This window comes from Cetorhinus maximus, chromosome 21 (assembly GCF_964194155.1).
Source record: "Cetorhinus maximus chromosome 21, sCetMax3.hap1.1, whole genome shotgun sequence".
Classification (NCBI taxonomy): domain Eukaryota; kingdom Metazoa; phylum Chordata; class Chondrichthyes; order Lamniformes; family Cetorhinidae; genus Cetorhinus; species Cetorhinus maximus.
The window spans coordinates 10,461,953-10,489,338 of NC_135899.1; the positions used below are offsets into that span (position 1 = coordinate 10,461,953).

Below are 27,386 nucleotides of genomic sequence, written 5' to 3' on the forward strand. Positions count from 1 at the left end.
AGCCAGAGTTTTGATACAAAGACTGCCAGCGATCCTGTCAAATTCCTGAGTTCTCCAATCACTTGTTCTCCATCATTACTGTACCTAAATCGCTCTGTTGGAACAACAATGCCTTGATGTCAATCAGATTGGTTTACATAGTGTAAATCAGAGCCAGATAAATATTGCAGCATCTATCAAACTTTACACATTAATGGCGAACTCTAACCGTATATACTTACAGATTATTGTGGATATTTATATGGGATTTTTTCACTGATCTTTCCCAATGATGGCCATGGAACAGATTATCAAATAATAGGATGAATGCAATCAATTTTGAAAATATGGATTTAATAAGGTCCAAATCTAGGAATAAGAATTCTAGTATGACTCAACGCAGGGGAAGGCCATTCGGCCCGTCGTGTGGTGTGAACCTTCAAATTCAAAGACAGACACCAGTCATTGGGCCGTTTTAATGGGAAAATCTTTCCTGCATTACCGAGATTCAGTCGGCAGGTGGCAGCGGTGCACTTTGTAACAATGAAAGATTTGCTTTCAGACAGAGTCTCAACCCATTCGAGAAACTTCCTACACCCGCATTGAATTACTCACAAGTGCAGGAGCCGCCGTTTCGTAGGAAAATACAACAGCCATTGTATGTATAGCACGACCCAAGAGGAGAATAGATGAAACGAATTACAAGTTAGCCCCTCTTTGGTGACGCTGGTTGAGGGAGGAATGTTGTCCAGGACACCGGGAGAACTCCCCTGCTCCTCTTTACCGTGGGATCCGAAACACCCACTTGAGGCCTTGGTTTAATATCTCAGCGGAAGGACTGGCCGAATGGTATAAAGGCAGCAACAGGAGTGGGTCATTCAGCCGTTTGAACCCTTTCTGTCTTTCAATTAGATCAAGGCTGATCTCTACTTCAGTTCCATGTATCCACCTTAGCTCCATATCCCTGGATACGGGGGGAAGATCCGGCTGTCCCAGTATCTGCAACGCTTTGGGGAAGGAAATCCCCCTTTTCCTGTGCGCTTTGTAGCGAGAAAGTGCTTCGGAATTTCCCTCCTGCATGACAAAGCTGATGAGAGTATTTTCCAAATTCGAGTAGAATTCCGTCCGGCGGGGAGGATTGTTTCCAATGACAGAAACTTTCCAGATTGCCCTCCAGTTGAAATGAATGTAAGGAAATTCCGCTGAGCTGTGGAAGGGGTGTCGGGGTCCCACATGAGGTTTTCCTTCCTGTGCTGCACACAGGCGATGCTTAACACCCAGACAGGAACAATAAAAATAGAGCCGGATGTTCCAGATTGTGAAACATATGGAATATTTTGCATAATGGAAACACAGATAATATCTCTGCAATAAAACACGTCATTTAGATCAAATCAACTTTAGTCCCTTCCCATTTTGCTCTCTATATTCCCAGCCTTACGAAAATGTTTGTCTAAGTCTTAGAAATGTCACAGCCTGTGTTTTCTCCCTGCTGGATTGGCAGGAGTGACCTGCCTGTAGGGGGTAGAGCTTCAAGGTCAGTGCCAGTAAGATGTGGTTTCGCCCTCTCCCCTTCCCAATGGTCTGTTTCACAGTCCTGCCCCAACACCCTGTGATGTATTTCCACTTTATCAGTGGCTGGGAGGGCAGCGCCGTCTGAAATATGAATCCATAGATACAAAATCACCGAGACAGAGTTTGAGTGTCTCGGGATCTTTTTCTACTTCCCAAAATAGACTGTTTTCTCAAACAGGTGCAAAACAATCTCTAAATACATTCTGCGTGATATAGAGTCACCTTGAAATTCAAGCCTCCCTGTCAATGTATCTACTCTCTGCCTCAACCACTCCATGTGGCAGCAAGTTCCACATTCTCACCGCTGTCCAGGTCAAGAAAGTACGAATATTAGAAGAGAGGTGAAACTCTCCAGCACCAGATGATTTCTTTTTCCCTGGGCCATTGTCCCTGGGTAGGATCCACTGAGAACAAAGGTCTGTGTTATGGAGTCAGCTGGGAGGAGCCGGCCTGGAAACGAGATTATATCTCCAGCCCATTCTTCTGGCACACAGTCAGCCTGGAGATCGAGTTCCACTCCAGGCATTTACACACAGAATCTAGGCAGGACTGAGGGGGAGCTGCACACTCAGATGTGCCGTTTTTCCGGATGAGAAGAACCGACGCTCAGTTTTCTCTCTCGGGTGGATGTAAGTGTTTCTACTGCACTACTCCAACAAGAGCAGGGAAATCCTCCCGGTGTTCTGGTTAACATTCATCCCTCAACCGGCACCTAGACACATATACTCTGGACATTGATTTCATAGCTGTTTGTGGGAGCTTGCTGTGCTCAAATTGGCTGATGTGTTTCCCTACGTCATTCCAATTTCTGCACTTTATTTGTAATTCATGGGCTTTAAAACACTTTGGGACGAGCCGGGGCGGTGAAAGGCGCTAGAAAAATGCCAAGTCTTGGTTCCTTTGCTTTCTAGCAGTACCACCGAATTTCGCAGGTCCAATCGCTCTGAAGTTCTCCTCCGTACTGTCATCTAAAAAGACTCCTTGACGTCCCTGGCTCTTTGTGTTTAAGGCTGAGCGGCTGCAATCATTAACACAATTCAGTTTCTGGATCTGGATCTTACACCGTGTTTCACCAGAGGGTTTGGAATCTGCAGCGAGTACAGTCTGGAGCAAAGGGCAATGGAATCTCACTCCCGGCTCATCTCCACCTCCTCCCTTCCTCTCTCTCCCTCCTCCCTCTCCCCCCACTGTCGACCATCCTTATGGCTTCACATTCCCAGCCAGTTGTTCCCGTTCTGCTTTCGAACGATAATGACCCTGAAGCTAGATTTTGCTCGACGCACGCAGAAGTCAACAGGACATAGGTTAGCATTTAATAATAATTCCCTGAGTATTGCAGTGGCCTTCAACGGGTAATCGCTGAACTGAATGTGTTCGACTGCTCAGTAATTGAAACTGATATTAGTTTGAAACAGGGAAAGTGCTGAGTGTGAACATGGATTCCAGAGAGGAGGCTGAAAGTTGGACCGAGGCGACAATTTGTCCCTTTTGCCTTGATTTTTTCACCGATCCGGTAATACTGGATTGTGGACACAACTTCTGCCGCTCCTGCATCACCCAGTGTTGGAAAAAAGGAGATAAACTCCTGCCCGGAATGTGGAGAGGAGTTTCCGGAAAGAATCCTCAGGGTAAATCGGGCCTTAGCGAATCTGGCCGAGAAACCTCGAAAATTAAAGCTGGATCCGAAAGAGAAGGGAAGTAAACTTCACTGTGAGAAACATCAGGAAGAACTGAATCTGTTTTGTGAAACTGACAAGAAATTGATCTGTTACACTTGTAGAGATTCGCGGGAACACAAATCTCACAACTTCCTCCCGATGAAAGGAGCTTTTGAAATCTACAAGGTAAAGGAACATGAACGTTGTTTTATTACATTTTCATGGTCTAACACTTCCATTCTGTGATTTTCTCTCCTAATCCCAGGATCAGCTGAAATCTTCCTTAGATTATCTACAGAGAAGAAATCGGCGGTTCTAGAAACGGAACAGAAACAGAAACGGAAGATTTCCGAAGTTAGGCTAAGGTCTCCCTGTGCTGATTTTCTGGGATCTCGGTTAGTTTTGTTCCCTTTATCGCGGGACATTAATTATGTTTCACATTTCATTTGGTAGGAACAGTCGAGCAGTCTGCAGACCCACATCACATCCGAGTTCACTAAAATGCACCAGATTCTCACTGAGAAAGAGCAGCGTTTACTCAGAGATCTCAGGGAAGAAGAGGAGAGGATTCTAGAAACAATGGAGAAAAAATCTTCGAGAGATTCAGGAGAATTTAAATTCTATTGAGGAGAAGCTCTCAAAATTTCAGAAACAGATGGCGCAAACAGATTTTCTATCATTTCGGCAGGTGAGGGAATATATTATGAGTCAGTTCAGTGAAACTTCACAGTCACAAAATAACCGAGAATAACTTTGAAACAAATGCAGCACTTGACGAAAACTTAGAAGTGGGTTGAAATTGATGATTTTGTCCATTCCTCGGCGGTTCAGCTGATGAAGTAAACGATTCTTACACTAATTGCAAAATCCCGGGAATACCTGAAACCTCTCCGGGAAGAGTTGTGGTATTGAAGCTTAGCTTACATTTTTATTCCGGGTTCTTTAAGTTGAATATTCTCCCCGACTCTGACACCGTGCCAGTCAGTGCATTCCTCCTTCCGGCACTGTGCCAATCAGTGCATTCCACCTTCCTACACCGTGTCAGTAAGTGCATTCCTCCTTCCGGCACCATGCGAGTCAGTGCATTCCATCTTCCTACACCATGTCAGTAAGTGCATTCCTCCTTCCGGCACCGTGCCAGTCAGTGCATTCACCCTTCCGTCAAAATGCCAGCCAGTGCATTCCTGCTTCAGGTCCCGTGTCAGTCAGTGCATTCCTCCTTCCGTCAAAATGCCAGTCAGTGCATTCCTCCTTCTTGCACCGTGTCAGTCAGTGCATTCCACCTTCTGGCACCGTGCCATTGAGTGCATTCCTCCTTCTGGCACCGTAACATTCAGTGCATTCCTCCATCCAGCACTGTGCCATTCAGGGCATTCCTCCTTCTGGCACTGTGCCATTCAGTGCATTCCTCCTTCTGCACCGTGTCAGTCAATGCATTCCACCTTCTGGCACCGTGCCATTCAGTGCATTCCTCCTTCTGGCACCGTGCCATTCAGTGCATTCCTCCTTCTACACCGTGTCAGTCAGTGCATTCCTCCATCCAGCACCATGCCATTCAGAGCATTCCCCCTTCCGGCACTGTGCCATTCAGAGCATTCCTCCATCCAGCACCGTGCCATTCAGTGCATTCCCCCTTCCGGCACTGTGCCATTCAGTGCATTCCTCCATCCAGCACCGTGCCATTCACTGCATTCCTCCATACAGCACTGTGTCATTCAGTGCATTCCTCCATCCAGCACCGTGCCATTCAGTGCATTCCTCCATACAGCACTGTGTCATTCAGTGCATTCCTCCATACAGCACTGTGTCATTCAGTGCATTCCTCCATACAGCACTGTGTCATTCAGAGCATTCCCCCTTCCGGCACTGTGCCATTCAGAACATTCCTTCATACAGCACCGTGTCATTCAGAGCATTCCTCCATCCAGCACTGTGCCATTCAGAGCATTCCTCCATCCAGCACTGTGTCATTCAGAGCATTCCTCCATCCAGCACTGTGCCATTCAGAGCATTCCTCCATCCAGCACTGAGCCATTCAGAGCATTCCTCCATACAGCATTGTGCCATTCAGTGCATTCCTCCGTACAGCATTGTGCCATTCAGTGCATTCCTCCATACAGCATTGTGCATTCAGTGCATTCCTCCATCCAGCACTGCGCCATTCAGTGAATTCCTCCTTTCCTCACCGTTGCATACAGTGCATTCCTCCTTCTGCAGCGTGTCAGTCAGTGCATTCCTCCTATCGGCACAATGCCAGTCAGTGCATTCCTCCTTGTGACACTGTGCCAGTCAGTGCACTCCTCCTTCCGGCACCCTGCCAGTCAGTGCATTCATCCTTTTGTCAAAATGTCAGTCAGTGAATTCCTCCTTCCGGCACCATGCGAGCGAGTGCATTCCTCCTTCCGGCAATGTGTCAGTCAGTGTATTCCTCCTTCCTGCACCGTGCCAGTCAGTGCATTCCTCCTTCCAGCTCCGTGCCTGTCAGTATATTCCACCTTCTGCACCCTGCCAGTCTGTGCTGCCACCTTCCAGCACCGTGCCAGTCATTGCATTTCTCCTTCCGGCACCGTGCCGGTCAGTGCATTCCTCCTTCTGGCAATGTACCAGTCAGTGCATTCCTCCTTCTGGCACCGTGCCAGTGAATGAATTCCACCTTCCTACGCCGTGCCAGTCAGTGCATTCCACCTTCCAGCACCGTGTCAGTCAGTGTTTTCTACCTTCCAGCACCCTGCCATTCAGAGCATTCCTCCTTCTAACATGGTGCCAGTCATTGCCTTCCTCCTTCTGACGTCGTGCCAGTCAGTGCATTCCACCTTCCGGCACCCTGCCAGCCAGTGCATTCCTCCTTCTGACAGCGTGCCGGGCAGTGCATTCTTCCTTCCGGCACAGTGCCAGGCAGTGCATTCCACCTTCCAGCACCCTGCCATTCAGAGCATTCCTCCTTCTAACATGGTGCCAATCATTGCCTTCCTCCTTCTGACGTCGTGCCAGTCAGTGCATTCCACCTTCCGGCACCCTGCCACCCAGTGCATTCCTCCTTCTGACAGCGTGCCGGGCAGTGCATTCTTCCTTCCGGCACAGTGCCAGGCAGTGCATTCCACCTTCCAGCACCCTGCCAGTCAGTGCATTCCTCCTTCTGGCACAGTGCCAGTCAGTGCAATCCTCCTTCCGACACCATGCCGGTCAGTGCAATCCTCCTTCCGACACCGTGCCGGTCAGTGCCTTCCTCTTTCTGGCACCCTGCCAGTCAGTGCATTCCTCCTTCTGACACAGTGCCAGTCAGTGCATTCCTCCTTCTGACACAGTGCCAGTCAGTGCATTCCTCCTTCTGACACAGTGCCAGTCAGTGCATTCCTCCTTCGAGCACCCTGCCGGTCAGTGCAATCCTCCTTCCAGCACTGTGTCTGCCAGTGTATTCCTCCATCTGGCACCATGCCCGACAGTTCATTCCTCCTTCCGGCACCATGTCAGTCAGTGTATTTCTCTTTTGTCACCATGCCAATCAGTGCATTCCTCCTTACGGCACAGTGCCAATCAGTGAATTCCTCCTGCTGGCACCATGCCTGTCAATGCATTCCATCTTCCGTGACCATGCCAGTCAGTGCATTCCACCTTCCAGCACCCTGCCAGTCAGTGCATTCCTGCTTCTGACGCTGTGCCAGCCAGTGCATTCCTCCTTCTGGCACCATGCCCGTCAGTGCATTCCACATTCCGGCACTATGCTAGTCAGTGCATTCCTCCATCTGACATCGTGCCAGTCAGTGCATTCCTCCTTCCAGCACCCTGACAGTCAATGCATTCCTCCTTCTGACATCGTGCCGGTCAGGCCATTCCTCCTTCCAGCACCCTGACAGTCAATGCATTCCTGCTTCTGACATCGTGCTAGTCAGGCCATTCCTCCTGCTGACATCATGCCCATCAGTGCATTCCTCCTTCTGGCACCGCGCCAGGCAGTGCATTCCTTCTTGCAGCACCATGTCAGTCAGTGCATTCCTCTATCTGGCACCGTGCCAGTCAGTGCATTCCTCCTTCCGGGACCATGCCAGTCAGTGCATTCCTCCTTCCAGCACTGTGCCAGTCAGTGCAATCCTCCTTCCAGCACTGTGTCTGCCAGTGTATTCCTCCATCTGGCACCATGCCCGACAGTTCATTCCTCCTTCCGGCACCATGTCAGTCAGTGTATTTCTCTTTTGTCACCATGCCAATCAGTGCATTCCTCCTTACGGCACAGTGCCAATCAGTGAATTCCTCCTGCTGGCACCATGCCTGTCAATGCATTCCATCTTCCGTGACCATGCCAGTCAGTGCATTCCACCTTCCAGCACCCTGCCAGTCAGTGCATTCCTGCTTCTGACGCTGTGCCAGCCAGTGCATTCCTCCTTCTGGCACCATGCCCGTCAGTGCATTCCACATTCCGGCACTATGCTAGTCAGTGCATTCCTCCATCTGACATCGTGCCAGTCAGTGCATTCCTCCTTCCAGCACCCTGACAGTCAATGCATTCCTCCTTCTGACATCGTGCCGGTCAGGCCATTCCTCCTTCCAGCACCCTGACAGTCAATGCATTCCTGCTTCTGACATCGTGCTAGTCAGGCCATTCCTCCTGCTGACATCATGCCCATCAGTGCATTCCTCCTTCTGGCACCGCGCCAGGCAGTGCATTCCTTCTTGCAGCACCATGTCAGTCAGTGCATTCCTCTATCTGGCACCGTGCCAGTCAGTGCATTCCTCCTTCCGGGACCATGCCAGTCAGTGCATTCCTCCTTCCAGCACTGTGCCAGTCAGTGCATTCCTCCTTCCAGCACCGTGCCAGTCAGTGCATTCCTCCTTCCAGCACCGTGCCAGTCAGTGCATTCCTCTTTCTGGCACCGTGCCAGTCAGTTCATTCCTCCTTCCAGCACCCTGCCAGTCAGTGCATTCCTCCTTCTGGCACCCTGCCAGTCAGTGCATTCCTCCTTCCCTCACCCTGCCAGTCGGTGTATCCCTCCTTCCCTCACCATGCCAGTCAATGCATTCCTCCTTCCATCTCCGTGCCAGTGACTGCATTCCTCCTTCCAGCACTTTGGCAGTCAGTGCATTCCTCCTTCTGACATCATGCCAGTCAATGCATTCCACCTTCCAGTACTGTGTCAGGGAATGCATTCCACCTTCCTACGCCATGCCAGTCAGTGCATTCCTCCTGCTTGTACCCTGCCAATCAGTGCATTCGTCCATCCAGCACCATGCTATTCCATGCATTTTTTCCTCTGGCACAGTTCCAGTCAGTGCATCCCTCCTTCCCTTGCCCTGCCAGTCAGTGCATTTCTCCATCCATCACCCTGCCTGTCAGTGCATTTCTCCTTCCGTCACTGTGCCATTCAGTGCATTTTTCCCTCCGGCACCATGCCAGTCAGTGCATCCCTCCTTCCCTCACCCTGCCAATCAGTGCATCTCTCATTCCCTCACCATGCCAGTCAGTGCATCCCTCTTTCCCTCACTCTGCCAGTCAGTGCATCCCTCCTTCCCTCACCGTGCCAGTCAGTGCATTCCTCATTCCGGCACCCTGCCAGTCAGTGCATTGCTCCTTCCCTCACCTTGCCAGTCAGTGCATTTTTCCCTCCTGCACCGTGCCAGTCAGTGCATTCTTCCTTCCCTCACCATGCCACTCAGTACATTTTCCCTCCAGCACCCTGCTAGTCAGTGAATTCCTCCTTCCCTCACCGTGCCAGTCTGTGCCTTCCTCCTTCTGGCAATTTGCCAGTCAGCGCATTCCTCCTTCCGGCTCCTTGCCAGTCAGTGCATTTTTCCCTCTGGTACTGTGCCAATCAGTGCATTCCACCTTCCCACACTCTGTCAGGCAGTGCATTCCAGGTCACTAGCTCTACCGAAAGGTCCTTGACTCCGTTTGTTTGTCCTCCGATGCTGCCATGTCTGCTGAGTATTTCCAGGATTTTCTCTTTTTATTCCACATCACTATTTGTCGTTTTATACAAACCCCTGCTCTCTTGTTTTCCCAATTCCATTAATGATTTGCATATATGATCTCCAGTTCTCTCTGTTCCTTAATTGCTTTTAAAACTGCTTCACTTCAGACTTCTCTGCATAAGCCTTCATCTGCCCTGTGTCTGCTCATTTCACCAGCCTGTCTACTTCCTCCTAAAATCTGTTACCGTCCTAGTCACTGTTGGTGATTCATTTCTTTCAGGAGGAAACTTGGCGGAAGGGAAGGTAGGACATGGACTATATTGAAACTCTGCATAATTTTGTTAAATGCCCCAGGGAAATGTTGATGATCAATGCATAACTTCAACTGGTTAATATTATCAGGATTAATGATGAACATCATATAATGCCAGTAGCGGATGGCAGCCTGTGCACAGGGAGGTTCAAAGGCTGTTTACAGTCACAGTGTGGAGTGTGAGAAATGATAGACGCCATTAGTCCCGATTGAACTCCCATTTTTATTTCCAGAATTTATAAATTCAGATGAGAAGAGCATAAATTAGCTTCCAGGCCTCAGATTAAATGATCACCCATGCTGTGTCTAGCCTCGAATTCAGGATTCTTTGCACTGAATAAGTGGGAGGCGGGGTTGGTTAGTATGACCTGAGAGTGATATTCAAGGTCAGAAATAGCACAAAGAAGATAAACCATCCATAGCTTTAATCGGAATCATTCTTGTGAATCTCCTCTGTACTCTCTCCAATACATTCACATCCTTCCTCAAGTATGGTGCCCTGAAATGGACGCAGTACTCCAGATGAGGCCTAATTAGTGTCCTATACAAATTCAACATGACATCATTACTTTTGTACTAAATGCCCCTATTAATAAAGCCGAAGATACTATATGCTTTATAAAGTGCTCTCTCAACATGCCCTACTATCTCCAATGATCTATGCACTTATCCACCAAGGTCTCTCTGTTTCTGCACCTCCTTTAGAGGCTCTCCATTTATTTTATGCTATCTCACCATATTTTTCCTGCCAGTATAAATCACCTCACACTTCTCTGCATTGAACTTCATCTGTCTACCCAATCCACCAACATGTCGATGTCCTTTTGAAGTTCAAGACTATCACAGTTAACAACATTTCCAATCATCGCATCAACTGCAAATTTTGAAATCATGCCCTACACCCCACAGTCTAGATCATTGATATATATCAGGGAAAGCAAGGGTCCCAGCATTGACCCGTGGGGAACTCCACTACCAACCGTCCTCCAATCTAAAAAACAACCATTTATCACAACCCTGTGATTCCTGTCATTCAGCCAGTTTCTTATCCAAGTGCCTACTTTCCCTTTTATTTCATGACCTAGAATTTTGTACACAAGTCTGCTGTGTGGCACTGTATCAATTGCCTTTTGAAAATCCATATACATCACATCAACAGCGTTTCCCTTATCAACCTTCTATGTTACCTCCTCAAAAATTCCAACAAGTTAGTTACACATGATTTTCTCTTAATGAATCCATGCTGGCTTTCCTTAATTACCCTGCACCTGTCAAAGTGACGATTGATTTTTATCCCACACTATAGTTTCCAGATGTTTCCCTAGCACTGAGGTCAAACTGACAAGTCTGTAGTTGCCAGTTTAATCCTTGCACCGCTTTTTGAACAAGAATGTAACATTCGGAACTCTCCAGTCCTCTGGAACCTCTCCTGTGTCTAAGGAAGACTGGAAGATTATCATTCGTGCCTCTGCAATTTCCACTCTCACTTCCCTCAGTACCCTTGTATGCATCTCATCCAGTCCTGGTGCCTTAACTAATTTAAGTAAAGGTAGCCTTTTCAATACCTCCTTCCTCTCAATTATAAGTTCCTCTGCTGCACCAGTTACCCCCTTTCACACCTTGGCCTGGGTAGTATCCCCTTCCTTTGTAAAGACAGGTGCAAAGTATTCATTCAACAACTGCACTATTTCTCCAGGCTCCACATGCAAGTCCACTATTTTGTCCCTAATCAGCCCTACTCTTTCTTTTACCACCATATTATTATTTACATGCTTGTAGAAGACCTTGGGATTCCCTTTTATGCGCGCTGTCATACTCTTTTTATGTTTTCTCCTTGCTTTTCTTATTAGTTTCTTCACTCCCATTCTGGTCCTTCTATATTCAGCCTGATTCTCCATTGTATTTTCTATCTGATGTTTGTCGTTTCATCTTTACCTCTATCTCTCTCATCATCCAGGGTGCTCTGGATTTATGTGTCCTACCTTTTCCCTTCAAGGGAATATACCTTGGCATTGCCTGCAATACTTTTTCTTTGAAGACGGCCCATTATTCAACCGCCATCTTTTCTGCCAACATTTGACTCCAACTCACTTGATTCAGATGCATCTTCATCCTATCAAATTTGGTTTTCTCCAATTAATTATTCCTGCACTGGATTGTTCCCTATTCTATTAAGTGTATGATTTATTTGTCTCTCTGCTCACTCTCCCACACTCTTGCCGTCTTTCATCTGCTTTCCCGTTCATTCTTTCCAGCTCACTGTCCCACCCTCTTTCCCAACCACCTCTCCCTTTCTCTCATCCTCCACGGTCACTGCCCCCACAATCCGTGTTCTTTCCACTTTTCCCTCAGTTGTCCTCTCTCATCTCACCCTCCGGCGCACTCTTTTCCCTCGCACTCCCTCCAACCCTCTTTCAACACTCTCCTTTCCTCCCATCCTCTTTAACCACCCTTCCACTCTCCCTCTGCCCTACCAGCCCACTCTATCTCCCCTCCTGTGCTCTGTCTCCGTGCGCATACTCCCGCTCCCTCTCTCCAAACCTCTCTCTCCACCCCTGCAGCTCCATCTCTCTCTCTCCTATATTCGCTCTTCTTCCTCCCTCACACTCACATTCTCCATGCCGTTCCTAATCTGCCCTTTCCCTGCCCCGCTATCATCCTCGCTCTCCGTTCCCACTCCTGCACACTCTCTCCCCTCCATTTACCGCATTTTATCTCCCCGCTCCAAATTCTCTCCTTCCCCACACCCCTTCCCCCGCAACACACACTCTCACACCTCCATTGCAGGGTCCCACTCTCTATTGCCCCACCTGTGCTATCATAGAACCATAGAACCATAGAAAAGTTACAGCACAGAAGGAGGCCATTCAGCCCATCTTGTCCATGCCAGACCGAAAGCACCCAGGTGCCATTTCTAACCCCACCTTCCTGCACCCGGCCCATAGCCCTGCAGCTTACAGCACTTAAGGTGCAGATCTAGGTGCTTTCTAAAAGAGTTTAGAGTTTTTGCCTCTACCACCAACTTGGGCAGTGAATTCCAGACATCCACTAACCTCTGCGTAAAATAGTTCTTCCTCATGTCCCCCCGACACCGTCTGTCACTTATCTTGCATCTATGTCCCCTGGTTCTAGAATTATCCACCAAGGGAAACAATTTTATCCTGTCCACCCTATCTATTCCCCTCATAATTTTGTACACCTCAATCAAGTCACCTCTCAGCCTTCTTTGTTCTAAGGAAAATAGCCACAACCTATCCAATCTTTCCCCGTAGCTACACTTTTCTAACCCTGGCAACATTATTGTTAACCTCCTCTGCACTCTCTCCAGAGCTATTACGTCCTTCCAGTAATGAGGTGACCAGAACTGCACACAATACTCCAGTTGTGGCCTCACCAGTGTTTTATACAATTCCAACGTTATATCCTTACTTTTATATTCTATACCTCTGCCAATGAAGGAGAGCATTCCATATGCCTTCTTTACAACCTTGTCTACTTGAACTGCTGCCTTCAGGGACCTGTGTACTTGTAGGCCAAGATCTCTCACTTCATCTACCACTTCTTAGTATATTCCCATTTATTGTGTAATCCCTGTAACTGTTTGACCTCCCTAAATGTATGACCTCACACTTCTCTAGGTTAAAATTCATCTGCCACTTTACCGCCCACTCCACCAACCCACCTATATCGTTTTGGAGATTATGGCTATCCTCTACACTCTCCACTACTTGGCCAATCTTTGTGTCATCTGCAAATTTCCTAATCGTGCCCCCCACGTTCACGTCCAAATGGTTAATATATAACACGAACAGTAAGAGTCCCAACACCAAGCCCTGCTGAACACCACTTGAGACAACTTTCCATTCGCAGAGGAATCCATCGACGATTACGCTTTGTTTCCTGTTACAAAGCCAACCTTTTATCCAGTTTTCCACATTACCCTTAATCCCATGGGCTTTTACTTTCCTGACCAATCTGCGATGTGGGACCTTGTCAAATGCCTTGCTAAAATCCATGTACACAACATCCACTACCTTCGTCAGCCCTTCTTGTCACTTCCTCAAAGAATTCAATAAAATTTGTGAGGCAAGACCTTCCTTTAACAAATCCATGCTAACTATCCCTGACTAGTCCATGCCTTTCCACATGACAGTTAATCCTATCTCTCAGGATTGATTCTACTAATTTGCTCACCACCGATGTGAGACTAACTGGCCTACAATTGTTTGGCATTTCCTTTGATTCCTTTTTTAAACAATGGAACTACGTTTGCATTTCTCCGGTCCTCAGGTACTTCCCCTGTATGTAGTGAAGGTTGGAAAATCATCCTCAGAGCATCTGCTATCTCCTCCCTGACTTCCTTCAGCAACCTCGGAAACAATCCATCTGGCCCTGGTGGCTTATCAACTTTCCAGGATGTCAACTCTTCGAGTACTTCCTCTCTCTTTATGACTATTCCGTCCAATATCTCGCAGTGTTTCTCCTGGACTACTATATCTACATCCTCCCTTTCCCTTGCAAACACGGAGACAAAATATTCATTCAGAACACTTCCCACAGCCTCTGCATCTACACACAAGTTTCCATCTTCATCTCTGATAGGTCCCACTTTTTTTTTAACTAACCTTTTAGCATTAATGTTTTGGTAAAACATCTTTGGGTTATCTTTAACTTTACTTGCTAATCTTTTTTCATGCCCTCTCTTTGATTCCCTTATTTCGTTTTTTATTTCATCCCTGCACTTCCTATATTTGTCCAAGCTATCTGCAGTGCTTAGTTCTTAGTGCCTATCGTACACTTTCTTTTTCTGTTTGATATTCCTCTGTATTCCTCTAGACAACCAGGGGGGTCTAGATTTGACAGTTCCACACTTATTTTTGTAGGGGACATGTCTACTTTGTATAATTAAGATCTCGCTTTTTAGTGCTTCCCACCAGTTTTCCACTGTTTTATCCTCCAGCAGTGCTTGTCTAGTTCACGTCAGCCAAGTCTCTTCTCATTTCTGCAAAATTTGCCTTCCCCCAGTTCAAGACTTTTACTCCTGCCTTATCTCTGTCATTTTCCATGGTAATGCTAAATCTAACTGAATTGTGATAACGGTCCCCGATATGGTCACCAACTGCCACTTCACCCACTTGCCCTTCTTCGTTCCCCAAGACTAGGTCTAGAATTGCATCTCCTCTCGTTGGATTTGTCACTAATCGGTTGAAAACAATTTTCTAGACACACTGCATGACTTTTTCTCCATCAGTTCCCCTTATGTTGTTTGAATCCCCGTTGATATTAGGATAGTTGAAGTCTCCTACTATTATTTCCCTCTTGTTCTTACAAGCAGAAATTTGCCTACATATTTGTTCTTCTATCTCCCTTTCACTATTTGGGGATCTGTAGTATACTCCCAATCGTGTGACTGCCCCTTTTTTATTTCTAAGCTCAATCCATAAAGCCTCGTTTGTTGACCCATTTAGTACATCATCCCTTCTCACAACTGGAATTGATTCTTTAACCATTCTCTCCTACTCTATCGTGTCTGAAGACTCGATAACCAGGGATATTAAGCTACCAGTTTTGTCCCTCCTTTAGCCAGCTCTCCGTTATAGCAATGACATCCTGCTGCCATGTGTCTACCTGTGCCCTTAACTCATCTACTTTGATGGTAATGCTCCTGCATTGAAGTAACAACAGTTTAACCCCGTCAATTTCCCTTGCTGGACACTTTTAAACTTTGCTTCTCCTATAACTCCATGTCTATCACAACGTCCCTAGCTAATGTTCTACCTCCATTTTACTGATCTGAATCTGGCCTATCTGACCCTACTCCTGGGATCCCATCCCTCTGCCACACTAGTTTAAATACTCCCCAGCAGAACTAGCAAAAGTCCCTGCAAAGACACTGGTCCCAGCTCTGCCTGGGTGCAGCCCGTCCGGTTTGTACAGGTCCCACCTTCCCCAGAACTGGTCCTGGCACCTCAAGAAATTGAATCCCTCCCGGCTACACCATCTCTCCCGCCACGTGTTCGTTTGGTCTGTCCTCTTATTCCTGCTCTCGCTAGCACGTGGAACCAGGAGTAATCCTGAGATTACTACATTTGAGGTCCTGCATTTTAATTTATCTCCTAACTAACTGTGCTGAGCTTGCCGGCCCTCATCCCTTATTTTACCTATGTCATTGGTACCAATGTGTACCACAACCACTGGCTGTTTACCTTCCCTCCCCAAAATGTCCTGCAGCCACTCTGTGACATCCTGGAAGTTCCCCGTTCAAGCTTCTCACCACCCTTACTTGGAAATATATTGCTATTCCTTCACTGCCGCTGGGTCAAAACCCTGGAACTCCCTACTAACAGCACTTTGGGTGTACCTACACCATATGGACTGCAGCGCTTCAAGAAGGCAGCTCACCACTACCTTCTCAAGGGCAACTAGGGATGGGCAATAAATGCTGGCCCAGCCAGCAAAGCCTACATCCCGTGAGTGAATAAAAATAATTCTCTGCTTTGCTCCTCTTACGCTCTCTGCCTTCCCTGTCACTGTTTCCTCCCTCTCACACTCCCTCTCCCTCACCCCCCTCCCTGACTGTGCTCCCCTTATAGCTCTCTCACTCCTTCTTCCACTCACTCTCCCCCATCTCCCCTCCCTGTTCCCCTTCCAATCTCCCACTCTATGCTCCCGTGTTCTCCCCTCTCCCACTCATAATCTTTCTATCCCACAGCTCAGCCTCCCGATCACTGTAACTCCTCACCCTCCAGTGCCCCTCAATATCCCATCACAGCTGCCCCTTCCACCTCGCTCTCTTTTTACCCCTCCCCACCACCCACCTCATCCTCTCTGGCCCTCCTGATACCATTTCCCTGCCTCCACCCTCCCATCCCCTGACTTCCTGCTGTCTCTCCTTCCCTCCCCCCTCATTCTCCCTCCGCTCACTCGCTCCCCTCCATTAATAATCTCACGCTCTCTTGTCGCCTACTTTCTCATCTCTGTCCCCTCCCTCTACCGACACTCCTCTCTCCCTCTCCTTCTCCTCTTTCATCTCTCTTACTCCCCTCAACCTGCCTCCATCTGCACACACTATTCCCTCTCCCATGCAGTCTCAAACCCACGGGAAACACCCCGCCTACACCCCCCCCCCCCTCCCCCACAACCCCCAACCCCTCTCTAAATCACTGACTGTGTTATTTTAACTTTCCCCCAGCTCCAGCCTCTCTGACTCTGGATTCGGACACAGCGAATCCCCGGCTCATCCTGTCTGAGGACCGGACCAGTGTGAGACACGGAGACAAACGGCAGCCGCTCCCTGACACCCCGGAGAGGTTTGATTCCTGGGAATGTGTCCTGGGATCAGAGGGATTCACATCAGGGAGACATTACTGGGAGTTGGAGGTGGGGGAGGAGACTTGGTGGTTGCTCGGAGTGGCACAGGGTTCAGTGGACAGGAAAGAGGGAAATCGACCCGAAACCTGAGTCCGGATTGTGGATTGTGAGGCTGATTGTCGGAACTGTCTTCACCTCCCCCTCACCGACCTCCCTCAGCCCGAGTGTGAATCCCCGGAAGGTCGAGGTTTTCCTGGACTATGAGGGTGGACAGGTGTCATTTTACAATGCGGACAACATGTCCCATCTCCACACTTTCACCCACACTTTCACTGAGAGAATTTTTCCCGTCTTCAGTCCAGGATCAAACCTGGACAGGGAGAACTCGGCACCGCTAAGAATCTGCGGGATTAAAGGTCACTAACAGATCCATCCCATAATTTCTCACCGGCTCCCTGCCTCCTGCCAGCTGTAAACTGATGGATGTCGGTCTCAGTCACAGGTGGAGAGAGAAGCCAGGTTAACATTCCGGGTATAAACCCTGTCTGGGAACTGGGAACTGAAGGATCAGCGAGGACCTCTGTAGGGCTGGGGGAAAGAAGGAGGGGGAGAGAAGAAACAAATAGAAACTCAGTTGTAGAGACGAACTTACTGGGTAGAATGAGCTGTGAACTGCAGGAACCCGGTGACCTTCCTGCCTGTAATGTTGCTCCACAGGCGGAAGGTGGTGGGACATCAGCTTGTTTGAGATGAATCAGTTCAGTGATTCGCAAACTGGGGCCCGGGGAGTCTTTCCAGGGGGTCCAAGAAATAATTTCTCCAGGGGGTGGGAGAGAGAGAGAAAAGCACAAGAGGGAGAGGAAGTGAAGTGGGGGGAGAACAAGTTCCCCACTTTGTATAAATTCCCAGGAGTTAGTGTTATTCCTGCATGAGCAGCTGTCAAGATTTCCACCCCCAAACCTCCCGAATTCTCTCCCTTCTTCACGGTGATGGAGATTTCGGCTGTCATGGTTTTCAGTGATGAGTCTGACATTTCCTTTCGGTCGGAGGGGAGGGGAGGGGAGGTGGGAGACCAACTGCTGCTTTGATCTTCGGCTGTCTTCAATTTGGGCTTAGACAGTGAGCAAGTGTCGTTATCATGTTGCCTGGCCTGCTGAGTATTTCCATCATTTTCTGTTTATATTAATCTCTAGTTGGTTTGCTTCTGTAATTGTTGAATGATTACCGCACAAAATGAGGCCATTTGGCCTGTCTATGCTGGCCAACTGAAGGCGCAATTAATCTGGTGTCACTCGCCTGCCTTTTCCCCATAGCCCTGCACATTTTTCATTTTCAGATAACAATCCAATTCCCCTTTGAATGCCTCAATTAAACCTTCTTCCACCACAGTCTTAGGCAGTGCACTCTAAACCTTAACTACTCACTGCATGATGTTTTCTAGATGTCTGCCAATTACCTAAAATCTTTGCCCTCTGGTTCCCGACCCTTCCGCTAATGGAAACAATTTCTTCCCATCTACCCTGTCCACATACTTCATGGTTTTGAATACCATTATGATATCTCCTCCAAACCTTCTTACTGCCAAAGAGAACAGTTGAAATGTCTCCAATCGATCTACATTACTCAAGTTACTCAGCCCTGGTACCATTCTCGTGAATCTCTCTGCATCCTCTCTATGCCTTCACATCCTTCCTGAAGTGTGGTGCCCAGAACTGGGCCAGTTGAGACCAAACCACTGTTTTATACAGGTTTAACATAACTTCCTTGTTTTTGTACTCTACGCCCCTAATTAGAAGCCCAGCATATTATATGGTTTATTAACTGCTCTCTCAACCTGTCCTACCACTTTCAACGATTTATGCACAAATATATCCACGGTTGCCTTGTTCCTGCACCCACTTTAGAATTGTACACTTTATTTTATCTTGTCTCTCTGCATTTTTTCAATGAAAATGAACCTCTTCACACTTCTCTGCATTAAATATAATCTGCCAGTTGTCTGCCCATTTCATCAACCTGTCTAAACCCTTTTGAAGTCCTGCACTAACCTCGTCACAATTCACAATACTTTCAAGTTTCGTGTTCTCTGCAAATTTTGAAACTGTGCCCTGCACACCAAGGTCGAGGCCATTAATATATATCAGGAAGAGCAGGGGACTTAATACCATCCTTGGGAACTCCACTATAAATCTTCCTCTTGTTTGAAAAACAACCATTAATTGCTACTTTCTGTTTCTTGTCACTCAGGCAATTTTGCATCTGTGTTGCTACTGCCCCATGAGATCCATATTGCTGCATTTCATTAAATGTCTTTTGGAAGTCCATGTACACTACAACAATAGCATTGCCATCATCAACTCTCTGTACACATTAAAAAACGATTTTTCCTTTTATAGATCCATGCTGGCTTTCCTTATTTAACCTACATTTGCCCATCTGACTATTAATTTTATCCCAAATGATCGTTTCTAAAATATTCCTCACCACTGAGGTTAAATTGTCTGTCCTGCAGTTGCTAGGCTTATCTATGCACCCTGATTTTTTGAACAAGGGTGTAATATTTGCAATTCTTCAGTCCTCTGGCACCACCCCTAAGTCTAGAGAAGATTGGAAAATGATGGCCAGTGCCTCCAAAATTTCCACTCTCACTTGAATCATTATTCTTGGATGCATCTCATCTGGTCAACTTTAAGTGCCTACAGCCTATGTAAATACTTCTTCCTTATCAATTTCAAACCTTTCAAGTGTCAGAACTATCTCCCCTTTCATCATGATCTGTGCAGCATCCTCTTCCTCAGTAAAGTTAGATACAAAGTATTCATTTACTGCCTCCACGTGTAAATCCCCTTTTTGATCCCTAATTGGCCCCATTCCTCATTTTAAAATCCCTATACTCTTATATGCCTATTGAAGACCTTTGGATTCCCTTTTATGACAGCTGTCAGTCTCTTTTCATATTCTCTCTTTGCTTCCCTCACTTGCTTTTCCAATTCCTCTCTGAATCTTCTGTATTCAGTTTGGTTTTAAGTTGTATTATCCTTCTGACATCTGTCATAAGCACACTTTTCCTCCTTCATCTTAATCTCTGTTTCATCTTTCATGGAGCTCTGTACTTGTTTGCTCTACCTTTCCTCTTTGTAGGAATATTCCTTGACTGTGCCCCAACTTTCTCTTCTTTAAAGGCAGCCCATTGTTCAATTACAGCTTTGATTCAAATTCATCTTGATCAGATCCATTCTTATCACATTGAAGTTGCCTTTCCCTCAGTTAGTTATACTTACACTGGATTGTTCCTTGTCCTTTTCCACAGCCAACCTAAACCTTATGATACAATGATCACTGTCCCCTAAATGTTCCCCTATTGACACTTGAACCCCTTGGTCCACCTCATCCCTGGAATCAGGTCCAGCAGTGTCTTCTTCCTCATTGGACTGGAAACAAACTGCGATAGAAAATTCTCCTGAGCACACTCTGGGAACTCTTGCCCCCCTCCGTCCTTTACACTACCACAATTCTAGTGTACATTTGGATAATTAAAGTCTCCCATTATAATTACTCTTTAATTCTTGCATTTCTCTATAATTTTGTTGCAAATTTGTTCCTCTACATCTACTTGATGGCCTATAGGCTACACCACAAACCCGTAATTGCACCAATTTTGTTCCTTAGCTCTCACCAAACAGACTCCCTAACAGCTGTGGTTGGTTTGAATTTACAACTCCAAATTATTATTCTACCATGTAGATTACTAATCCTGTAATATAAGCACATTGTGGTGAAATAAAAACAGAAAATGCTGTAAAAACTCAGCAGGTCTGGCAGCATCTGTGGAGAGAGATGCTGCCATGATGCCAGACTCAAAGCTGCACAAGCAGGTACTCTACTCAAAGCTACTCCAGGGAGTCTGTTCACATGAGAGCCAGGGGAAGTATTTTAAACACAATTTCAAAGCTCCCATGAAGGACCACACTAGTAACATAATACTTTGGAAGCAGATGCCCAATTGTGACCAAAATGATGATTCATCATTAAAAAAATGGTGTCAAGACTTTCCAGTCAACAAGAGCAGCACTGGGAGAGACGGAAAGAGAGGGCAGCTGCTCGAGCTAACAATCCACCACCACCTCTCCAAGCTGGCAATCAATTTCCTCATGTTGAGAGACCCTGCAAGGCTAAGAAAAGCCTTGTAGTCCATCTGTGAACCTTCAGCCAACAATGACTTCCAGCCAGCCGTCTGAAGGATGGTATTACCCTCGACATGAGACATTGCTGACGGATAACCACTATGCTATCATACTCTTTTTTACCTGGCGATCCAAAAGAGTTGCACAATGCTGCCAATAGTTTACAAGCTCTTCTAAATGCTATATGTGATATTTTAATGCTGTCTTTAAATAACTTATTTTAAACCTGTTTATGTTAAATGAATTAACACTAGAATTTATAAAGCAATGGTTAGATTTCAGACAGAGTGCAGTGTTCAAGTCTGGGCATCGCACTTCTGAAATTATGTCAAGGTCTTTGAGAGAGTACAGAAGAGATTTACGGGAACTGCATCAAGGCTGACAGGCTTCAGTTATGTGTTGAGAGGGGAGACGCATGTGTCTATCTTGGGGCAAAAAGAGTTAAGAATAGATGTGATAGGGGTGTACAAAATTATGAATGGGTTTGAGATCTAAAGAAGGAGCAGGTGTTTCCAGCGGTAGAAAGATCCAGAGGACACAAAGTTAAGGTGATTACCGAAATAACATTTTTTTAAAGTGCTGAGTTGTTTTGATCTGTAATGCACTATCCGAAAGTGTGGTGGAAGCAGACTCTATAGTGACATTTTAGAGAACATTGGGTAAATAGTTGAAGGCTTTGAGTAAAGAGCAGGTGAATGGGATCAATTCGATAGTTATGCTAAAGAGCTAACTCAGACATCATGAGCCAAAATATCCTTTAGCTGCTGTACCATTTGAAGGCAATGGTAGTCGATGCTATGCCGAATGACCCACAGAGTAAAATAGAGTCTATCTACATTAGTAGTGAGGCAACATATCACAGAATTTTAAAGGCACAGAAGGAGGCCATTTTGGCTATCGTGTCTGCACCGGCTCTCCAAATGAGCATTATGACCTCGTGCCATTGCCCTGCATTTTCCCTGTATCCTTGCACATTGTTTCTATTCAAATGATCATCTAATGCCCTCTTGAATGCCTCGATTGAACCTGCCACCACCACACTTCCAGGCAGTGCATTCCTAACCGGAACCATTCGTTGTGTGAAAAAGTTTATTTCTCACGTCACATTTGCTTCTTTTGCAAATCACTTTACATCTATGTCCTCTCGTTGTTGATCCTTTTATGAGCGGGAACAGCTCCTCCCTATCCACTCCGTCCAGCCCCCTCATGATTTTTAACACCTCTATTAAGTCTCCTCTTAGCTTCCTTCACTCCAAGGAGCACAGTCCCAACCTCTCCAGTCTATCTTCATAGCTGAAGTTTCTCATCCCTGGAACCATTCTTGTAAACCTCTTCTGCATGTCTCCAATGTGTTCACATCCTTCCCATAATGTGGCGCCCAGAACACAATATTCCAGCTGAGGTCTAACGGGTGTCTTATATAAATTCAGCATAACCTCCCTGCTCTTGTACTCGGTGCCCCTATTAATAAAGCCCAGTATACTATAAGCTTTATTAACTGTTCCCTCCACCTGTCCTGCCACCTTCAATGATCTATGCACATATACACCCAAGTCTTTCTGCTCCTGCATCTCCTTCAGAATTTCACCCCTTATTTTATATTGTCTGCCCGTGTTCTTCCTACCAAAATGCATCACCTCACACTTCTCCACATTGCACTTCATCTCCCAGCTATCTGCCCACTCCACCAACTTGTCCATGTCCTTTTGAAGTTCTACAACGCAGTTTACAACACTCCTAAGCCTTGAGTCATCCGGAAACTACTAATTAATTGAGCTTAAATTCCACCATCTGCCATGGTAAGACCTGAACCAGAGGATCAGCCTGAGCACTATTAGTCCAGTGACATTACCATAAGGCCACTGACTCCGCACAAGGGTGCATTATTCAATATTCCTCCACCTGCCCTCCCCTCCCTTATTAATCAGCATTCCTCTCCATCTGCCCCTTCTCTCTAATTAGGCTTTTCTCAATTTCTCACTTCAAGGTGCTGTGTGATGCTGGAGTTTGGTCCCAGTCACTGTTTACCCTCCAGTGCCTTTACAAGTGTTAATCCTGAGCTTGAGACCCTAAAGAATGAGTTGCCAGTATTTTGTCAGTGGGAGCAGCAATGCTGCTGACCCTGGATGATCCTGTTTGGAGGGCAGAGGTCAATGATCTCACACCAGCAAACTGCATTTACTTAGCATCCTCAATGTGGTAAAATGTTCCAAAGTGCTTCACAAGGGCGTAATCAGTAAAGAATTGACGCCAAGAAAAAGGAGAAGGCATTAGAACAAGTGATTGAACACTTGGTCAAAGATCCTTGGGCTGAGTAACTGAAGGAACTACCACCAATGGTGGAACGAAGGAAGTGGGGGTGGGGGGTGGTGTTGCACAAAAGGCTGGAGGAATCCAGAGATCTTGGCAGATTATGGGCTTGGGTGAGGTTACAGTGATGGTGTGGTTTGAGGGCATTGAGGCATTTCCCCCAATACCAGATGTGACTCACTACCAACAGAAAGGATGGTACTTTAAATACGAAAGGGGTAGAAAAGTGAAAAAGTGTCTCTCTTAGTATCACGAAATGCATAATGAGGAATAAGAGAACTTGTGGTTCAGTCATAGCACCCCTGCCTCTATGGCAGAATACCCTGGGTTCAAGACCCATTTCAGGATTTGAGAGCCATGGAAGGGTGGTTCATGATAGGACTCAAAAGATCCTTGCAACAAACAATTTCTGTAGCTTTAATTAATACCAAATGGAAAGAAATGAATGACCTTCAAACACCTGGTTCCCCTTGTTGCCAAAATGTCTAAAACTCATAATAGGAACCTCGGGAAAGCAAAATCCTGACAAATTTTGTTGACAAAAGAAATCTCGAATATCTTTCAAAAGATAAATTCTTTAACAGGCATTCACGCAGACTCACCAATCTGACCAAATCAGGTTCCACTCCTCATGCACCGTGATTGTTTGCAGAACATGCTGCTCACTTGGTGCTCCAGGCCTCTAAGCTCTCTTCTTGTTGGTCACTGCCAGTTAAAGTTTAGAGGCGTAGGGGAAGAAAAATAATGAAGCCGTGAATCTGAGTTCGGAAATACAATTCGAGAAACATAGCTCAATTTATAAATTGAAGTGTTTAAAATCAAATCAAACGAATTGTTGAAATTAATATCTTCATTTTATGTAACAGTAATAGAGGGAGGAAGTGGATAATCACAGTTTCATAACATTATATTTTTAATATTTTAATCATATTGATTAAGACGCATGAACTTGTCACCATGCTCCTCCACAGCAAGGGCCGATGGAAAGACCCAGAATGCGCCGTATCAGTGAATACGATCTATCTCCATCGGAAGGGCAGAAGCGCACGCGTAAGGAGGCCTTGGACCACGTGACTCAGTGGAGCATGCGTGGTGCGTAGCCAAGAAACTGAGCGGAGGCGAGTGCATCTTGGAGCGCGGCTCTCAGGGTCCGAGTTGGAGCTGCCCGGCGGACTGCGGTGAGGTGGTGTGGGTCTCTCTCAGTTAAAGCGATGGTGCAGCGCCTGCTCCAACCGAGCCGCCGCTTCCTGGTTTCTTCTCCCGTTTTCGCTGAGTTCGACTCACAACAAAGGAGCTGTCCGGAATGGCCCTGGGGAGCATGCGCCCTGCCTGCGTAAGAGGAAATGAGCGCGTTGGATAGAACGGTTTCTGGAGCGCCCGGCATTGTGGGAACTACAGCCTCCATTCTTCAACTGATTTCGATAAGTTTTTCACTGTAGGTTGACGGAAGGTTAGCGACCGGGAACGTTAACTCTGTGTCCCTCCACAGATATTATCTGACTTGCTCAGTATTTCCAACTTTTTCTTTCTTCATTTCAGATTTTCAGCACCCTCGATAATTTGCCTTAGCTTTATTGCAGCTATTGCTCACATAACTGAATCGAGAAACTCAGACAGAACAACTAAGAGTCCATTTGTATCAGAATAGGGCGTTGAGTGTAGAAGTCGATTCCTTGTCTTTTGTTGCATCAGTTTGAACTGGAATGGAGATGAAGGAGAAGCTGCTGGTTTTAACCCCAGGCACCTTTGAGCCCAGTGGGGCCCAACAATTTCCAGTGTGTAACTATCGTGAAATGTAGATTCTAGGTGCAATTAGGTTGCTAAAACAGACTATCATACAATGTAAATGAGCGAGCTGGAGGAGAATTTGGAGGTGATGGTTTCCCATGCACTTGCTTCCCTTTTCTTTCCAGTTGTTAAACGTGGCTTTGGGAAATTCTGTCAAAGTTCTTGTTGAATTCAGATGTGTAAAGTTCATCTCCTTTTCTCCCTGCCACCTCCAACTCTCTCTTCCCATTGAGTCCAGTAGTTTGTGTAGTCCCAGATCAAGTGGCAGTTTCCCTTCCCTGAAGGACATGAATAAACCAGTTGGGTTTTTACGCCAAACAACAACTTTCAAGCTAATTTTCTTTCTAGAGCTGTCCCACAAATCCATTTAGCTCAATTTTATGGCCTGCCTTTTTTTGGTGCATTCTCTCTTACCTTCTCTTTTTCCTTTTTTAAATTAATTTCACAGGACATCAGAAGGAGAAAATTTCCAGACAGTGACCTGAAATCAAGCATCATATCAAAACCTGACAATCAATCAATTCAGTGACAATGGCCTTTGAATATGGAAGCAAAAAGCACCATGCAGAGTGAGGAGATACTGTCCATGCGTTCTGTGTGTGATGAGGCATAAACTAATGAGTTGTGCATCAACAGGCCAGATTCAGTTACACTGCCGAGGCACTGCATAAACTTGGGAATTGTGGGAAAGAATTTAATTACCTGATTGAGCTGGGACTTTATAGGTCCATTTACAACAGGAAGATGCTGTTCACGTGCTCTGTGTGTGGAAAGGAATTCACTGATTCAGCCCACCTGCTGAGACACCAGCGAATTCACACCGGGGAGAGGCCGTTCAACTGCTCCATTTGTGGGAAGGGATTCACTCAGACAGGCCATCTGCTGAGACACCAGCATGTTCACACTGACAACAGACCTTTTCAATGTTCTGAGTGTGAGAAGACATTTAAAAGCAAACAGGATCTGATGAGACACCAAGGCACTCACACTGGGGAGAGGCTGTTCACCTGCTCTGAGTGTGGGAAGGGATTCACTAATTCATCCAACCTGCTGAAGCATCAGCGAGTTCACACCGATGAGAGACCTTTTAAATGCCCGGATTGTGGGAAGTGCTATAAAAGTGCAGAGGAACTGAAGTGCCATCAACGTGTTCACACTGACAAGAGACCATTCAGGTGCTCCCACTGTGGCACAGGGTTCACACGATCATCTCAACTCACTGTACACCAGCGCCGTCACACTGGGGAGAGGCCATTCACATGCTCCATGTGTGGGAAGGGATTCACTTGTTCATCCCACCTCACTACACACCAACTTGTTCACACCAATAAGAGACCTTTCAAATGTTCTGACTGTGAGGAGAGCTTTAAAAGCAGAAGTGAGCTGATAACCCACCAGCATAATCACACTGGTGAGAGACCGTTCACCTGCTCAGATTGTGGGAAGCGATTCAGTCGCTCATCCCACCTACTGATACACCAGCGAGTTCACAACGGGGAGAGGCCGTTCACCTGCACTGAATGTGGGAAGGGATTCACTCAGTCATCCATCCTGCTGACACACCAGCGAATTCACACGGGGGAGAGACCATTCATCTGCCCTGTGTGTGGGAAGAGATTCGTGCAGTCATCCCACCTACTGACACACCAGCTTGTTCACAATGACAAGAGACCTTTTAAATGTTCTGACTGTGAGAGAAGATTTAAAACTAAAAGGGATTTGCTGACACACCAGCGAGGTCACACCGGAGAGAAGCAATTCACTTGCTCTATGTGCGGGAAGGGATTCACTCATTCATCCCACTTACAGACACACCAACGAACTCACACTGGGGAGAGACCATTCACCTGCTCCGTGTGCGGGAGGGGATTCACCTGTACATCCCATCTGCTGAGACACCAGCGGGTTCACACGGGGGAGAGGCCATTCACTTGCTCTGTGTGTGGAAAGGGATTTACACAGTCATCCCACCTGTTGACACACCAGAGAATTCACACGCGACAGCAGGGATTGGATTCTGCTGTTATTGCTGTTGTTAATCCCACCCAGGACTGAACCATGTCCATTCTGACAGATGGGTTTGTGTCTGTTGATGTCAACATCCTAACTAGGCTGTAGTTTAATATTCTGGATAATTATGAAATAAATCAGCTTTGTTTTGAACACGTCCTTGCAGATTTTTGTCTTTCATCTGTGTGTTTAACATCACTTGGCTGGAGCTCAGAACAATCTGGGAGAGGATCGTACAGTGTGAACAGAACTTCATGTAAAAGCAATAGGGTTGTTGTGGTGGTTGATTTTAACTTTCCCTATATTGACTGGGAATCACTTAGTGCTAGGGGTTAGGATGGTGCAGAATTTGTA

At 46.5% G+C, this 27,386-nt stretch overlaps 1 protein-coding gene and 1 pseudogene across 1 annotated transcript; both read left to right on the forward strand.

Annotated features, from left to right (window-relative positions):
* The first annotated feature begins 2,989 nt into the window (after positions 1-2,989).
* LOC144695441 (zinc-binding protein A33-like) lies at positions 2,990-17,164 on the forward strand (annotated as a pseudogene).
* Positions 17,165-24,307: 7,143 nt separating this feature from the next.
* On the forward strand, positions 24,308-27,187 carry LOC144695666 (uncharacterized). The gene is made up of 2 exons (XM_078566591.1): positions 24,308-24,669; positions 25,471-27,187. The coding sequence occupies exon 2, from the start codon at positions 25,767-25,769 to the stop codon at positions 27,075-27,077; it is 1,311 nt and encodes a 436-aa protein (XP_078422717.1). The 5' UTR covers positions 24,308-24,669; positions 25,471-25,766; the 3' UTR covers positions 27,078-27,187.
* The last annotated feature ends 199 nt before the right edge of the window (positions 27,188-27,386 follow it).